The 18,627-nt window shown below is 41.3% G+C and overlaps 1 protein-coding gene across 1 annotated transcript in view; it reads left to right on the forward strand.

Moving 5' to 3' along the window:
* The first annotated feature begins 352 nt into the window (after window positions 1–352).
* Window positions 353–18,627, forward strand: part of LOC124152350 — a 44,097-nt gene continuing 25,822 nt past the window's right edge. The window contains exon 1 of the mRNA XM_046525267.2: window positions 353–3,090. Coding sequence (XP_046381223.2) covers window positions 2,329–3,090 — 762 coding nt within the window. The 5' untranslated portion in view covers window positions 353–2,328. The remainder of the gene's footprint in view (window positions 3,091–18,627) is intronic.

Raw genomic sequence — 18,627 nt, forward strand, 5'->3', positions numbered from 1 at the left:
GCGTTCACGCGACTTGATCCAAATAACATGGTTTAAGAGGTGAACATGTATCAACGTTTGTTTGACATGAGAAGGTTTTATAATGTCACAAAACGGAACGTTCGAAAAAATCATTATCATGGGTATAGCATGAAGTTGACGAAATAACGTAAATTGTGTATAAAATACGTAAAGTGAAAGAACCATACCACTGTAAAATATGGCAAATAATCGTTTCATTTGACTCGAATAGTTTAATGAAATATTTCTCATGTATTTTCAGAATAATTAAAACGCGCATCATACTGAAGTGTGTTGCATTAAAGGCTTAACGTCGAGTTAATATATAATGGTCCAGTCGCCGAAACGCAGCCAGATCGATCGCTGGTTGTAATGGGCTTCAGGTTGTTCAGTGGCTGTGAGGGGAAAGAGGCTTCGCTAATTGTTTTGTTTCGTCCGTAAACACGGTGTTCGCGTGTCCCCGGCTGCTTGTTGACCCTGCAGTCACTGTGGGTCGCCTGCCGCGTGTAGTCAGTTGAGTGCCGGACACTCCAGGGACCGATGTGACGATTTTACTGGACGCTCTGTACACCTCACGCTGGTGACAGGGATACACTGTGCCATAACGGCACAGATGTGGGAATAATACTGATTCATTCACCTGGAGGAAATACACAACTTCGTCAGCTGTCATTATTAGATTCGACATGGACACACCCGCCCTGTTCTATGGAAATGGTACGTAGGAAATAACTAACGCCTGTTTTTGACCAAAGTTCTGTGAATTTCTGGAATCAACCATTCCACACGATCTGTTTATTTGTCATGTCATGCGTAAACTGAATCGAAATCGTGACTGCTATACATTCTTGCTGTTATTGACACAGCAGCTAGTGTGAGCAAAACGTTGTTTCAGTTGCGCTGTCCTCGGCATCTACAGCAACAGGTGCGAGCTGCTGTAACACCTTGCTTTTGTGCTACACGTGACCTCCAATGCCGAGATCAAAGACGGCCGCCAGGTGAGACCAGATAGACTTAACTGGAACATGCTACTTGGGATGAATGTCCGGTGACGTGGTCAGTCCGGACACACGTTCACCGCGGGGAAGCGACTGCGGTTGAGAACGTTGCACGTGTATGTTACAGAATGTATCACGCTTCCATGTAGCAGACAACAATTCAAGGTTTGGATAGCAGACGTCAGTTGTACTTTACTGTTTTGTGCGGGCTACGTTGCAGCAGTGATGCTACCTACCTGTTGCTAGCAGACGACAACTGCCTCAACACGGCAGACGACAGGTAGGCAAGGATATCAGACGTTCAATGGAAAGACTTCCATCGACCCCTGTGTGACATGTTCCTCTATCGTGACTTTCATGCTTATGTTATGACACGAGGGGTAGACGTCTCGACAATCTGATGACAACCATCTTCTGATGACTTTCCGACCAATGTGATAAAACAATTCACCTCTGTCTAAACCGATTAATATCGCGTGGTGTCTGATGCCGTTTCTCCATATTCCGGCACGTGACAGGTGAGCATCAAGCAGACGACAGTCAGATTCAAGAACGGATTTGATGAAGCGACAGAGGAATACAGAAGACGCAGCGCTTTCGTGTCCTTGAATCAGATAAAGGGATGACAAAATCGGAATTACTGAAACACCAAGTATCATCCTGGGATTCAATTTCAACAAAGTATCTGGAGTATCGTATTCTGGCTTTGGATTCACCGGGTAATTACAAGACAAGCGGGTTATAACTGATATCAAATCCTCATTATTTTGTGTCATCATTTCCGGATCTGCTCCGGACATCAACACCTAGCGACGAGGGTGTCAGATATTGTCGCTGCAGCTGAAGTGTGTGCTGGTACTGCCGGTGGAGTGTGTGTTGTTACTGACGGTGGGGTATGCGCCCACCAGCTTACTATGTTGTAGACTTCGTGATATTAGTGTTAATCATTACCGTCAACACGTGATGGCGACAGCTGCTTCTATACTGGATGCGTATAGAACCAGGTGATTCGGTTGGCCTGACCTCGTTTACTGAGTAGAAGTAATCATCATCGAAACATTCCTCCGTGGTTTACAGGGATACACGAATAGATCAATGAAAATATACCCCGACACATACTTGTTTAAACATCGATGCTACTGTGTCCAAAACGATCAGGGTCTGAATATGTTTACTGTTTATGATTGTTTCTGTTCGTTGTGTAAGTGCAGCATATGACCCGGAGACTCGACACCCGTGTGACAGAGGATGTTCCATGGCTTGACTTCAATGGTGTAGTCCACATCTCCATCTATGCAGACCCAGAGACATTTGTCGATGTCCGCGGACAATGGTTGAGTACGGCGTGGCGATCGCGTGGATGGTGTTGTCGCCGGTCGCCCTGCTCACGTGTGTCGTGGCCGTGGTCGTCATCGCTCACTACAGACCCTTCTTCCACGGCACCGACCTGTGTTTGATGTCCCTCCTCGCCTGCCTGATGGCCAACGTCATCCTCCTCATCCCCATCCCAGGGGTCATGACCTTGCGGGGAATCCCCTGGTCTCAGCCGCTGTGCTACTGCTACATCTGGCTCAGCGTGACGGTCAGGGTGGCGGAGATCCTGAGTGTCCTCTGTATGTGTGTCCACTGGATGACCATGCTACGACTACCGTCGGGGAAACAGGTATACGGGTCCACCAAGGCCGTTAAGGTGTACGTGGCCATCATGTGGCTTCTCGCGGCCCTCATTGGCATCATGCCGATTATAGGTGCAACTGAAGATGGATACTCGACCAAAGGAACTTGCTTCTTCCTGCCGCATGACCTTGGCGTTAGTTTCGCGTTGTTCTTCATCATCCTCAATCTCTGTTCCATCGTGTTGTGTCTTATCTGCACGTCGGACACGGTGGTGTTGTTGCGGTACATGCGGCGTGTTGCCGTGGTCAAGTATCAAGCTGGGCGTTTCTACCTTCCGTCAACGTCAGCTGTAGCCAAGACGGGTTCTCAGACGGTGCACGCCAGGTACAATGAGTTGACGTTCTCTTCCGACTTATGTCGACTGGTTCTTGCTGTCGTCATCGCCACCGCAGCCATCAACCACATTCCGTTTACGGTAAGTACCGCTTCCTTGTTCCATGTGTATGGAAGGCAATATGACCAAGAACCATGTACCTAAGAGGTCATGCAGTTCAAAGGTTACCTTGATCATAACGAAATGGTTCTACAATGTATAGTAAGCAATATCACCTCCATCTTGAAAATGCGCATTGGTGTCCTCGACAGTCCTCATTAATGTAATCAGTGTATATCTGTGTACCTGTATATATTAGTGCAAATATACATATGTATGAATTACACTCTTCTTTTTCATCTCTTTCTCACCACCCTCTCTCTTCGTCATCAGTTTCCTAAAGGCTCAAAAACGTCTTATTTATCTTTGTATATATCACTGCCCGACATTTTCATCTCCGTCCTCCCACTATATCAATTACACATCCATTACTAAACCAGGAGGCTTCTGTGAGCTGTATCATTGAACGTGTCGACCATAGCTGAAATTTGTACTCTGCATTTATAATTTCACATCAAATTTGTCACATTCTCGACGAGTTATAAGTATAAACGTATAAACGTCATCACGTCGAAATAATATTCTATGTCATCATGTGCCTTACATGACTAGGACAGGATTCGAACTGCAACACAAAAACACCTTCCACTCAAATTACATCAACTTGCCCACCTCCACAACTAAAGGGCCAAAACCAACTAGTCATGTGGACACCAGGAATTATTATCAAAAAGTTATATGTGTTTTTTTTAAAGATCTAATGACCGACATTTGATCACATTTGACTTGATCACAGAAGTCCCTTTAAACAAATGGTTTATCTTCTTTATTTTTTGTCAAATTTATTGACGGTCCTATATTTTCCTTGATGTTCCACGAGTATCATGTTCACGTCGCTCCTTCCTCCATCACACGGAACTGCACTGTATTGCCCTAGCCCTACATGGGCGTTACACCGCGTTCTATCATTGTGTCATACCTGTATCACCATGGTAACATGTCACAACATAGCACAGGTGTAAGGAAGTTCCTGCATCACCGTAATATTGAACATACGGAAAACACATCATACCTTAGTTATGAAGGTAATAAATGTTTTGTTTTGAGTGTCTGTTGCCACGTAGTGAACTGTGGAAACTGTGAACCCTATTGTTCAACATTACCCTGGCTGCTCGAAACACCATTGTGCATTTTCCCAATAAAATGTCGGCATTCCATTGAAAATTGAAACTGGCCCGACATGTGTTTCCTCTCCAAATAAGGCATTGTTTAAATTACTGGGGGAGGGGAGGGGAGCACATGGATGGATGGACAACACATGTAGCATGGGTCTCCAAATACTTGATGAACCTTGAAATCTTGTTTACGGAACGCCTCAATAGTATAACAATACGTGAAAGTGGTTGTTTGTGTCTAGTTATCTATGCGAGATCTGATCCGCTGTCTGTGGATGTAGCGTTACATGGCTATTGTTCTGTCTTCGTCAATGAATAGTAAGCTGAAATAATATTGCCATTCCAGAAGGCCCAGAACTATAATCTATCTCGCCATGGTGTGGACTCTAGTCCGTCTCACAGACCCTAGAGAACACAACTCAAGTCGAGAATGTTTTGTTCTGGGCTCCATTTGGATTTTATTTTTGATTTTGTAATTTTGTTTGTCGAATATCGGTAAAGTTTAGTTCTGATCAGTTCTGTTTATGGTTATCAAGGCCATATGACCCGTATTTGATTATCAGGGGTATATATGAGTGTCTATCATATCAGGGAACACTGTATAATAGTCCTCTGTGAGTTGCTATGAAGGCTGGTTTCTAATTGTTCAGATGACTCTTCTCAAATATCGCCAACACGCTTTCACCAACAGTATATGAATAATGTATGCCGGTATTTCTTCGTATCCGTTCAACGGTGCATATTGCATGGGGAGCTGAAATATTTATGTTTAAATTTATCGTCAATAGCTATGAAACAATGACAGATTGCAGAATCAGCGATTTGTTGACAAAATAGCTCTGCACTGTGAACTGTGTCATGGACATTACGCCATATGCTAGCACCACGTGACCTTCAAACCAGATGTCGCTCGTCACATCCGGGTCAACGTTAATTACTCTGTAATGTTCCTTGTGTCAGGTGCAGCAATCATTTATCATGTGAGATCAGAGATTGCAGGCTGCACAAATACTGTTTCATAAAGCGACCGTGCAGGGAAACGCCATCCACCCCCTACCCCACCGCGCAACCCTCTAGTTTTTAACATACTAAATATATCACAGTGGCACATGTAAAATCATGTAACTTAATTATTTGGTGACAGTTTTTTTAACAAACATTCTTGTCTTACAAATATAAATTGTTTCCCGAATATAATGTGCCTTTTTAACTTCTTTTGTATGCACCCCATCTTTTCCTCAAAAAGCTGTTCAGCCCCTTTTCAAGACTCATCTAGTCTCTGATATGAAAATAGTTTACAGAAGAAAAACAAATTATCATGATGAATGAGGATGAAAAGGGACAGAGGCAATGTTCCTCAACTGCATTAATCTAGACTTGCATGGGCTACATTGGATATATTTATTTCATACATCAATTTCTCGAGGCAAGGGAGTTAACATGACTATAACAGTCCAATCAAAATCGCGTAACGAACTTAACATCAGGCTCGTAAACTGTCGAGCAAATTTCGGGTTGATTGAAGGGTTTGCAATGCATGTGTATCCCCCCCTGGCAGTCTTAGAAAGGTGGATTCATTTCATTCAAATCCCCCAGGATTCATCTTTAACCCTGGTGTATATCAATCAAGCTCTTGCCGACTCAATAAGACATAGACAATATCGTGTCTTCCCATAATGTTACGAAATACACCGTGTGAAGGGCTGACCAGGAAACATTTTCTCTTTCGCCTTGGCTGAATCCTTTCTCTGATTAATAAAAGTTTTATATCCTCTTTATGTTGTTCGATATTGGGTTATCCCCTCACCACTGACGCAATAATCTCAGGAATTAGGTAGGGGTTGTCAGATCTTTACGCAGTGAGGTAACGTATCGGAGTAAAATATGGGATTGTTATGAGATTGATAAATTCTCAGGCATGAAAAAGCTTACCTGTTTTTATATACATATTTTCTGTTCAACACGAGTCATTGAATATCGGATAATCTGCATACGTTGACTTCATTCAGAAGTGTTTAAATCCGCCAACTTCTGGTAATTGTTTCCCTATGTGCATGTTCAAGATGGAAGATGGAAATAATAGTTTAAGCTTTACATGCATCGATACTTTATACCGATATCGATGTTTTACACACATCAATTGTTTCATCTTTTGTGTTTACATCTATAAAATAGTATTATATCTACCTGAATACCAATTTATAGTGTCACAGATCGTGGTATTCAAAGCAAACACATTGCTCAAAGTGAAGCCCTCCTCCCTCTAAACTCTCAACACAGTCTCCATCAGAAACGTTTGGTCTGTGTTCTCTCTGTGTTCGGTACGACTTGGCCGGGCTGTCAGGGTTATCTCAAACCTTACAGATGTATCATCAAATGCGTTTACATCTTAAGACTGGACTGTAGAGCTAATATAGAACAAACACTTCTGACACAGACCAGAAGAGAATGTAGAGGGAAAGGGGCTATACTTTAACGGACCAGTTTTCTTTACATGCGAGTTCCTGTGACAATATAAAGTGGTATTGAGGCGGATATAATTCTATTCATACATAACGATAGTTTAAACACATATCAATAGTTTCTACATATCGATACTTTACACACATATCGATACTTTACATACTTCAACACTTTTCACTTTACAGCAACTACTTTATCATACAACTCTGGATGTGTTTGTTTTGTCAGTCACTTGATTGTCTAGCCCAGACCCGAATATGTTCAGGCCGCCGTGATATAGCTGGAATATTGCTGAGAACGGCGTTAAACCACGCAAACAATCAAACTCTTCTGAATTGACTTTGTGAGAAACTTCGGAAAATGTTTACTGAACAATGTATGACGTCATTTTAATTTATTCGCGACAAGGTGGTGTATGATCTGTGATATGCAATGTGTGTACTGATATGTGATATGTGATACAAAAATATGATTTTGTTCAGTACCAGTGACTTATATTACTAATCAGCACGTGCAAGTAATGTACGTTCGCTTTCTGACTTTTGTAAAAGTCACAGACATGGTAGCAAACATCGATTATACTACATCAAGTGTTTGTGTTTCCGTCGTGTAGGCGACCTTTAAAAAGACACGATGCTTGTAAATATAGTCGCCGGCCACCCACGTGTGGCGACAGCACGCAGACTCTTCCAGTAATCAAAAACACGAACATGTCCAAGTTCTTTTTTTAATGTATTATTATTTAGAGATGAAATACTATATTATGTAAAAATAAAATCGACATTTCAGTGGGGTGAAATAACATGTAATTTAGCTCAAGCGAAATAATACTTTTGTGCGGAAGTACTTTCAATCCGCTGATTGGCAATAAAAAGAATTCACACTAATATCAGTAAGAACATACATCCTAAATAGAATATTTGCCTTTTCTTGTCAAATAACATGTTTATCTCACCTCCTGATCCGAAAAGGTTGACATTTTAAAAAGCAAAATATCCTCTATTTATCTTCAAAACATATTGTGTTTAATTTTTATTTCATTTGGGGTATACGTGTTTATACAAAACTGCGTACGGTAATACTTTTATTTCATAATGTACTGATCTCGTCGAAAATTAGATTTTGCTCATCTCAGAGATTATTTTCAGAAAACTTGTGATCGATACTGACTGACTAACAGTGATGACGTCACAGCAAGTTGGTGTTATAGTCAAGTGCCCTTACGTAAATCACAGCTGCGCTGAGACACACTCGTCTGTGACCCGAACGATAGGTATATATCACCGTCGTGACTGATGTCAACAGGACATCCTCGTGTATCAGAGGCCTGACTCGGACATGTTTACCCAGTCGCAGGGGGTTAGTAGTGTTACATGAATCAAGTCTTTGACATAAAGACCTTGGGAAAAATATGAACAGGTAGTTTATTATTTGTAACACCTTTTCAGGGTTACTTCTTGACCATTCTTTAATACAAGAACCTTCATGGACAACAACTTTAGTGTTTGTATTGGGATTTCAGGGCTTCGTCTTGACCCTTCTTCGATAACGGACGAATGAAGCAACGAGCTACAAAAATTAAAGTTGTTATGCATGATATTTTCCTTTTTTTTTACGTTAAATAAATGAGTGTGTAAATGTATTGATCATAGAGTAAATATGTGTACGTGTATACTGATGCTGGGCACTGGTGTGCACAAAGATGACGTAGTAATGAGACATGTTGAGAATTGTGTCTCCAGTGAGAAGCAACAGCAGTTTGTCCCAGGACGTCAAACACAAAGTCAACTGTTAATATGGTTTCATCGATATGTAAATGTTGTTTATGCTGCAAAACTCATTCGCCCCTAAAAAAAGCCCTTCAAAAAACACGTTTTCCTGACATTTTCCCGGATCAATGAACTGTTGCGAGGGATGCTGTCAGGTACAAACAGCCAGCATCCCTGTATCGATAGCGGGGTGTAACACTGAAAGCCATCAACCTGACACGTCAGCTTAGACAGGTTCATGAGACCTGCTTGTTACTTTTAAACAGGTGAGGAAAAATGGGGTTCAACGTCGCGTTCAAGACTATTTCACTCATTTAGCGACGTGATGTACATGTGTGTCTGCTTGTACGAGTCCAGACTAATGCCGCTTTTATAGTGCAAGCCCGCTGAGAAAACAAAACGTAGTTTTACAAGGAGACCCCATGTTATACATACGTCAAGCCGGCCAGTCCTTGTTTTATCCTCTTAATGCCGAGCACCAAGCAGTGTAGCATTACTGTCTTTTGGTATGACGCAGGCAGAGGATCGAACCACCGACCTTCCGCTCTTTAAGCAGACATTATATCCACCAGACCACGGAGGCGGTCACGCGATACCTGCGGCTGACGTCGTTGTAGTCGTGATGAAAAGGTAATAACACCGTCACCCGTCGTGTCCATGTCGCGTTGTTCGATACCAATATCATATTGTCAGCCTGGTGGACCATGGATGTTATATCCTGCTAATTTCAGTGACGCGTTTTGGAGCGATATTCCATCAAAGGCTACGAAACATCAGTGTACATGTGTTAATGACTGTATTTGTTGAATTATATTGTTCAATTGGATTAATTATGTGGCCAAATAACCATGGCGACTGGGAAAATATATAAAGTATTCCATATTGAGAGTGATACAGTCACTAGATGTAGTGACACAACGCATGATTAACGTCAAGTCACGATTGTCTGTCAGATACCATTTTTCTTTCGAGTTGTTTCCAAACGTATCCAACGACAGAAAGTGAGTTAGATACTTTTTTTTTTAAATCAACGTATTGTAAGGTTAATGGTATATGACATGCACGAGTGCAGGAATCTGTTTCTTACACAGATCGCACAATTTTAGCATCGAATCGATGCATGTTTTGTCTGTTCACGTGATTGCAGTGGCGCATTAATACACAACGGCTTCCGACTTACTTGCTTTTTACTGCTCATACAAAGTGTTACCCTCCGCAAATATGTTTCCGACATTTCCGCGGATTATAAAGGCGATGATGATAATGCAAACTAGATAAGATAAAGGGTAATTGATTAAACTCTTTAAAACCATTAAGTTTCGATACAGACGTTGGTCAATTCGGTGAAAGCACAAATAACCTATGGATGAATTACAATCAGAAAGGTAGGTCATTGCCTTAGGTCATCACCATGGAGAAGCCAATCACGGACCTGAAATTTCGATCTCACACATGCTTAATACCAGTAAACTGTTATCTGAAATTGGTTTCCCACCCACAGGTGTGTAAGACATAAGGTTATGTTACAGGGTGGTAATTAAATATGTTCGATTGTCCTCTGTTCTGAAGCGTTAAGCTTGTCATCTCTTCAATAATACAAGCTGATATCGGAACAATCTATGAAAGAAACAAGTCACAAAAGAGCCTTGTTTAAGTATCAAATCTGGAATATACGAGGAAAAGTACGTGTGAAATAACGAACAAACAGCCACAAAGAGTGCGAAAAGTTCATTCCAGGATAACCCGTACGGTCTCCGGGTGATATATCTGATATGTCAGATATATATCCTATATCTCATATTAAAGACGCCAATGACGTCTTGGAACCACTGAAGTACCACACCATTATCTTGCTAGTATATTTCTACATTCTACATAGTAAAACGCTTCTAATTTATCTGTTCCTATTTCGTGTTTTGTTTTTTAGAATGTATTCATTGTATTCGTTTCCATACCAAAGATGACTTAATTATTATCTGTTGTGATTCCACCGATCGTCAAGAGATGAATATGATTCTGAAGGCTTCATGTTGTATTAAGCATCTGATGAGACGTCGCATTAATAGAATAATGACAACAGCATCCCCCTCATTGGGTTCCGTTTCCTTATCCTATAATTACCCCCTGTCCTAACGGCAGATATATCCCCCGTTATCCCTCATCTTTATGGACGATATAGCCCCTTATCATTTGCCATCTGTTTCTGTAATATAACACCACTTCAGTTGCCCACCTGGAGGCCGGGTGTTGAAATCAATGCCGCTACAGATACCATCTGCATTATCTCTTAAACACCGAAAACCACCATCAAACCAGTTACGTGTTGTCATGGAAACCACAAAATTTGCTTGAAAGTAGATTTTGCATTGAACCCGAGGACAGTAGATGTAGTGATTCGACTTTCGACCTTAATCCAGGCTAATGTTACTTCCCATTCAGGCTAATGCCACCTCCATCCCGGCTAATGCCACCTCCATCCAGGGTAATACCACCCCATCAAGACTAATGCCACCTCCATCTAGGCTAATGCCACCCCCATCGAGACTAATGCCACCCCCATCGAGGCTAATGCCACCCCATCAAGACTAATGCCACCTCCATCCAGACTAATGCCACCTCCATCCAGTGCAATGCCACCTCCATCCAGGCTAATGCCACCCCCATCCAGGCTAATGCCACCCCAATCCAGGCTAATGCCACCCCCATCAAGACTAATGCCGATCCCCATCCAAGCTAATGCCACCTCCATCCAGGCTAATGCCACCTCCATCCAGACTATAGCAACCCCCATCCAGACGATTGCAACTCTCAATCATAGTAGAACTCAACTTTGACTTTAGCTTGAAGTGGTTGTGTTGGATCTGTCACGGATTACACACAACGATAAAGCAGCACGTTAGTTTGTATTAATCTCCTCCAACACAATGTATACACAAGATAAAAAGCCACGTTTTCCATCAATTGTTTCAAAGAATCGTATGCGTGTGCCTGTTGTATTAGCCGTCAATAATACCATGTTCATGCAGATCGATGAGTAGAAAAGGCTGATATGTAAGACAAATATTGTGTGGGATAATTCTAATATTTACCGATATCTCGTGATATTGCTGTGAGGGCTGCTCTGTGTTTGTCCTGTGATAAGATGCGCGGTGAGAGTGTCATCTCACGCTGGGGTGGTGTATTGACTCATCCCACGGGATGCATCGCCACGCCATCATTCTTTGATAAACAAAAGGAGTAATTAGGCTCAGGGTAGAATATTGTCATTTTTCTCATTTATGGCATTGAGGTCTCAGAGGGCTTGTGGTTCCGTGTATGAGAGGTTCGAGTGTTCAACCATCAGACAACGGGTTATCAAACGAATATTTCGAAATAATATATTCTTTTCAAGAGAACAACAGCATGGCGTCACAAACATTGCAAGTGTGACCGTGGCATTTGATTGGCTGACCAAGCAAGTGTTTTTGCGGTTATGTTTCCAAAAAACGCAAATTAGTTGGTGCGGGCCCTCTCCTGAGTGGCTGATAAAACAATGGCCGGGATTGTGTCGTATTATTGCTCTGAATGATGTCACTTTGTACTGTTGTCTACGGTTTGTTTTGTATGTAAATGATAAAAACCGCAGTCTTTGAAGTTATTATTGTTGACGTATTAATTTATAAGAATTGACTTAAATATGGTTTTTTGCTACGCGGATTTACGCAGTACGCACACCGTTTTACGATTATACCTCCATGTACGCTAAAAATATTGAAGTCAATTTGTAATTATCGGAGTTCCTTTTAAAGCACTCACCCGTCATCCCGATTTGCAGTTTGTCAGTTCTGTTTCTGTAAAGGAATTTACTCCACTTTTTATATCAGAACCAGATACGGTTTGGGCGGGAATATTGATGACTATTTGATGTTAAGATACACATATGGATGCACCTGTAATTTCGTGCAACTTAAGCGTTTTTAATGTCCACCATCTGTTAAAAATCAATATGCGAGTTTCAGTATATGCACAAAGTTTTTTGTGTAACCCGTGTGTCCCATCCTCCGCACTTGGACTTCGTCTCACATATGTACTTATCTCTTGCTCAGTCTGTATGTGGCCTTGGACTCCAAACCCCCAGCTGCCTCCGTGATCTCGTGGAAGAGCGTCCGCCCTGGCTTCCACGATTAAATCGGCGTTAGTCCGAACTGGTACAAGCAGCCACACGCACGCATGCACGTCACTATATAAGTGCAACATTCTTGAACGCGAGGTTAAATACCATTTCATCTCATCTCATCTAAATCCCTAAATGATGAGTGAGTGAGTGAATCTGGTTTACAGTTACCTATAAAGCCCACATTGACACGTGAATCGCTTTGATGACGTGCATATGTGATGCTGACAGACCAAGGTTCATAATTGGGACGGTTCTGATTCGAAGTCATTGTTACCCATGAACGGCATATTCTGGTAGATACTGGTGAAACTCATCGTTAGCTGATGCGGCTTTGAACACTGGGCAACTTACTGATCCACTCAGTGGGCCACCCACTGGGCCTCCGACGGGGCCGTTCACGAGGATATAGCCTATTTCCCGTAACTATAAAGCGCCCCTTTAACTCTACATTGTTTTGGGTGGTTAGTTATTCGAGTGCGGCTCAGATGACATGATATTAATTATGTATGCTGTATAATAATATAATCTTGAGCAACCTTTATCCTCTTACAAAAGGACAAGACACGGTTGGTCCATCGGACGATGGTGCCGAAATCCTTCTTCAGAGTTGCGTCCCTTGGTCGTCACAGGATCCGCTGATCGTGTCTTCGATTCTTGGTTTCGCCCTGGCTATGGTTCTTGATTTGACAGTACAATACAAATTCCATTCCTTAAAAAATAAAGTTTCCTCGTCATGATATTAATGAAATACAGTTAATAACGTGTCACGCAAGCCATAAGTCATCACATTTAGCCCCATTAAACACCAGAAAGCACTTTAAAATCACTCTAGGGTGTGAAATGTGAGCCAAGTGATTAAATAACGAGCAGTTGTTGTTGCAGGAAATCTCGTAAGTCCCTGGGGTATCATCCTACGATCATCTCTCTTGCACAATGCTCACTGTCATGCCTGAGAGCTCAGCGCAGAGCCAGACAAAGAACATCATAGAACAAAGACTCCCAACAGCGATGTTAGGTTTGCTTGACAGATCGAAAAACTAGTCGAGCGAAACAAGCATGCATGGATAGTAGACACTTTAAATCTATGCTTCAACTGAGCAAGACATTGATTCTGGTTCTTGTGAGCAACATGTGTTTTAGAACCCAGATAAAAAATCATTATGAAATTATGTCTTTGTTACCAGAGTGGTAGGCGTGGTTGATGGGAGAGAGTGGGCGTTGGGTGGGGTAAGGGTGGGTGACGTGTAAAAATAGAATCTAAAATGCGAATTGATTTATTTTATGATCCATTACAGATATTGCAATAATGCATACATTTGGCCTGTAATGCATAACTGTAACGTGCGTCTGATCACGGACTTGTATAACTTGTATATATATAGGTCCGTGGTCTGATTAGGGCCATCCCATTTTGTATTTGCACCACATGCGGTGAAGAGCAGTGTCATATCTCTTCCGGAACGACGATTAATTTTATTGGGTGAGTGGTGATGGCTGAGATTTGTAAGAGACAGTATATTTTTTCTGTCACTGCTTCAAAACATGTAATGACTTTTCTGCGAAAGGAGGAACCGAAGAATTTCATTTTTCCAGGATACAAAAATGTCCAGCGAACAAAATATTCTTTTGGGTAAAACCCTCAGTGCAAATTGTTTTCTAATTTTTTTTTAAATCCCTAAGAACACCAAATGGTCTTTCCATACAGAAATGACATTCATTCGCTACAGTATCAGGGAATCGGGGCATCGGAACATGTGTACAGGCCGACGTCACATGGCAGGATTACCGCCGTGCGGCGTCAGACAAGAAACAAACACACCTTCTTTTTAAATGTTGTGAGCAGCGGTTGCTATACCGGCAGTGCAGGACATACTTATTATTTCGCAAACACCTGGTGTCATGACTAATTTTCAGTGCTCCATTCACATAATTTTCACCGCTATTTTGTCTTTTACGCCAAATGGATAATTGAGACTGGTTATTTTCTTGAGTTGACACTTATATGTATATTTGCAAGACAAATGATGCTGAAGTATTGCAAGCATATAAACATTAAATAAATTTGACAAAAACACCCGTGCTTTTTACAGAGAATTACAAATCATTGTCACAAAAGTACATATCAAGTAAATCCGATTTGATTCCAAACTATTGTGGTAAAAGGCATAAGTTGACATCAAATTTAAACATAATTACACAGTAACTGTGTCATTCCCTGTAACCATGAAACAGTTTCCTAATATCATTCCTACACACAGGCATATCCGTGTTGACCGTTACGTGCTGAAATCACCGCTCGGACAATCTGTCTCTATCAACATGTTTAATGTGGGTCAGGAATTTGGCGCGTGTTACCCTGGATCTAAATGAGTCCAGTTGGTCAGTGCGTGATGTTGTTTATGAGAGTGTGAGACAATAAGGGAACAGTACTGGGTTGAATCTCACCACGTGTGCCCCAAAGCATATCCACCATAACACCAATGTTAAAAATGAATGATTATGTTACATATTTAAATACATGTTCTATATCTTACACAGATATATAAGAATTTAATTATTTGGAATGTTATCATTGCAATGGATGCTGTTGTTTCGCTTGACTAATCTCCTCCATATTAAAATCTCCCGACTAGGACAACCGCCAGGTGGCTGGCGTCAGCTGCGCTGAATGCCAGTCATGTGCCGAAGGCTGGGATATGTATTGCGGTTGTAATAAAGCCATATTTAGCGCTGGGAAGGAGAACGACAAATAACCCAAGGCATCCATAGCTGCACACGGTTGTATTTGGAATAATACAGTTTAATGAATACATATCTTCTCTGTATTAGATGTGTTTATATTTGACATTGCATATTCAGGCACAGTGCATCTATGTGGGGGACCGGTGTTTTACTATGCATTTAAAGCGAACAGTTTCCTTTTATAAAACCTGGTGCAAAATTTGTTTTTAAGTATAATCAGGAACAACTTTTTTTTCAACGAAATCCCAGACAATCCCAGAATATAAATTGATATTGGGACAGGTTGTAATTCGGCTACATATTTTTCATACCTCGATTGGAAACTTTCCATCCTTGCAAAAGAAAACCGCCACAGAATACAAATAATCCTTTTTTACCCTTTTCGGTGTAGATGTCATGTATATCAGAAACGACAGGATGTATGGAATAACAATAGAGCGGCTATTTTGTTTTTACATTTGGAACTCCCCGGTTGTATTCGTTTTCGAGAAACAGAAATCATATATACCCTTCTGAATGCATCCCTTACTCGTGACAAGAATGAAGAAGCCTCGACGCTGGCTAGCTGATGGAGGTATCCACATACATACTCACTCACTCACTCCCTTGTAAGTGGACAGTGGGGTAGCCTAGTGGTTAAAGCATTCGCTCGTCACGCTGAAGACCCGGCTTCAATTTCCCACATGGGTTCAATGTGTGAAGCTAATTTTTGAGTCCTTCACAGGGAAATTGCTGGAGTGAGTGAGTGAGTGAGTTTGGTTTTACGCCGCTTTCAGCAATATTCCAGCAATATCACGGCGGGGGACACCAGAAATGGGCTTCACTCATTGTACCCATGTCAGGAATCGAACCCGGGGTTTTGCTGGAATTGCTTAGCGGCGTAAAACCATACTCACTCACAGCAGAGTTATCGGAATAAAAAATCTGATTTTAATGAAATTAAGTCAAACACAGATGCTTGCTTTCGGATATACTTACTCTGCATATAACCCACATATAAATATGTATTTATGGAGGCTCGCGCTGTTGGCACCTACTAGACTCTCATATCAGATTCCAGTTCCTGGTATCGCATCAGTTATTCGCTGTTCAAAGGGAATACGCAACAGCCCCTCCTCCAGACCAATCCATCCGTGTACAACAGGTGATGGTGCGCCATGGCGAGGCATTAATAACGTAAAACCACGCCGGTATGTATAGATAAACAAGGGTTATCTGCCCTTGCACGCGAGACTTCAGCGGGATGTCGTTGATGGTTCATTGATGAGCATCAATACGTAATTGATCTGACGAAATACAAAACGAAATTAGGAATAGTCGACTTAATTAGGACTAAGGGTTAATTGAATTTATCGACTGCTTTCTACATGGCTCAGTTGAATTACTGAGGATGAAAAGAGATTTAACAAGACGACAACGTATGTTCGTCAATAGGAGGCTTAATTATTAACATAAAGTGTATGATATTGTTGTGTATTCTCTGAATACATTGGATGAAAAGTAGATTTAACAAGACGACAACGTATGTTCGTCAGTAGGGGGCTTAATTATTAACATAAAGTGCATGATATTGTTGTGTATTCTTTGAATACTGAACATAAAGAGGGAACGGTCGCATTGTTTGAATGCATTGTATTTTATTAACAATGGGAAGGTTGCTTGCAGACAGATTGTATGTGTAGTTGCTGAAGATCCGCTTGATCTCCACGTTGATATTGGCTGCAGCTGCTGAGCGCCATCTTGACATATATACTGATGGAAACAAATATTTGGGCACATTGAGATATTGCCGAATATAGTTATAGTTATGTTCAATAAATATAATTCATGTCCACAATATGTTAGTGTCCGGTGTGTTCACAAACTGTCTCGTCGTATTCATTTCATGCCAAACCATACGTTCCCCTTCTGTAACCGGGGAGTAAGATAGCCGTGGTTAAAGCGTTCGGTCTTCATATCAAATGCCCGGGTTCGATTTCCGACATAGGTGCCATGTGTGAAGACGAGTTCTGGTGATATTGTTAAAAAATTGCTAAAAGCAGTGTAAAACACTTCATTTTCAGTATTTAGAATTTCATTCACAAATGAGATTACTTTGATACAAAGTGACTGAATATCGCGAATAACTGATAATTCCCAGGGTATGTCCCTTTTGACGAGAAGGAATGTTTTAGCTTGAAACGAAGCTATGTCCAACCTGCCTGGCACGTACCATCAAAACTTTATTCGCGGATAATGCAAATTCTAAAGCCTTGTCCTAAAAACACAACTGAAAAAAACCGTGATACTTTGGCGCAACCATACACAGTTTAACGGCCAGGTCATTGACGCTATAAAGCACAGTCCGATTAAACTGAATAACGGAAATAGATTGTCTGCGGAAATAAAGTTTTGCGCAGAAATGAAATGTTTTATTTATCTTTTACAATGAGTGATAATGATACCCCTGCACAGAATTGTTGGGAGTGGGTTTCAAGATAATGTCGAATAAACTTGATTAATCGAGTTACATTTCTGACGCCTGAGAACAAATAATAGAATAAAATGCAAGACACTCTCCTCTGCATTCATTTCCTTGTCAATCGTCCAGCGGTCTCATCTGTGCTACAGTACAGTCCCTTTGGGGAACGAGCTCTGGACACTTCACTTGTATGCTTTGATAATAAAAAAAAACAATCATTGAAAGAAAGAACCAACGTAAATCACAGTTTGGCGTGAAATGAATGCGACGATTTGTATTTTTTTAGAATTTAGGTATAAGAGCGTCCCTCCTCTGGTTTGGCATATCTCCTCCGTGAAGATCCACCGCACAGGCTGGTCAATATTGTCACAATGTCAAGTTCTTTGACGGACCAACAGCGCAATTGTCACTGGCATTAAAGGAATGTACCAGTCAATATGCTCGGATAGAATCAAACATTTTTATTTGAAATTTAAATATTACTTTAGTCGACACTGACCTTAGGGGGTTGGACAGAGGGTTATTTATAGACGTTTCTCCGGACATTGGAGGAACGGGCAGGGATTACACAGGACCTTGATGGGATCAGCCGAAGCATTCTCTCCGAGGTGGCCAAATGGTCGAGATGGTTTTACAACCATTGTATTTCTTTCATGTAAATTTACAAACAACATCAAACACTCATTTCACATAATCAGCCATGTTTCTGTGTACCATGTTGTCATTGAAATCATCTTCACCTATGTGTTGAACAATCGGGGAAACATCTTCCTTTTAGTCTTAGTGCAGCCACACGAAGGCGTGTTTCATGCT

Source organism: Haliotis rufescens, unplaced genomic scaffold (assembly GCF_023055435.1).
Source record: "Haliotis rufescens isolate VD_foot unplaced genomic scaffold, xgHalRufe1.0.p SCAF_13, whole genome shotgun sequence".
NCBI lineage: Eukaryota > Metazoa > Mollusca > Gastropoda > Lepetellida > Haliotidae > Haliotis > Haliotis rufescens.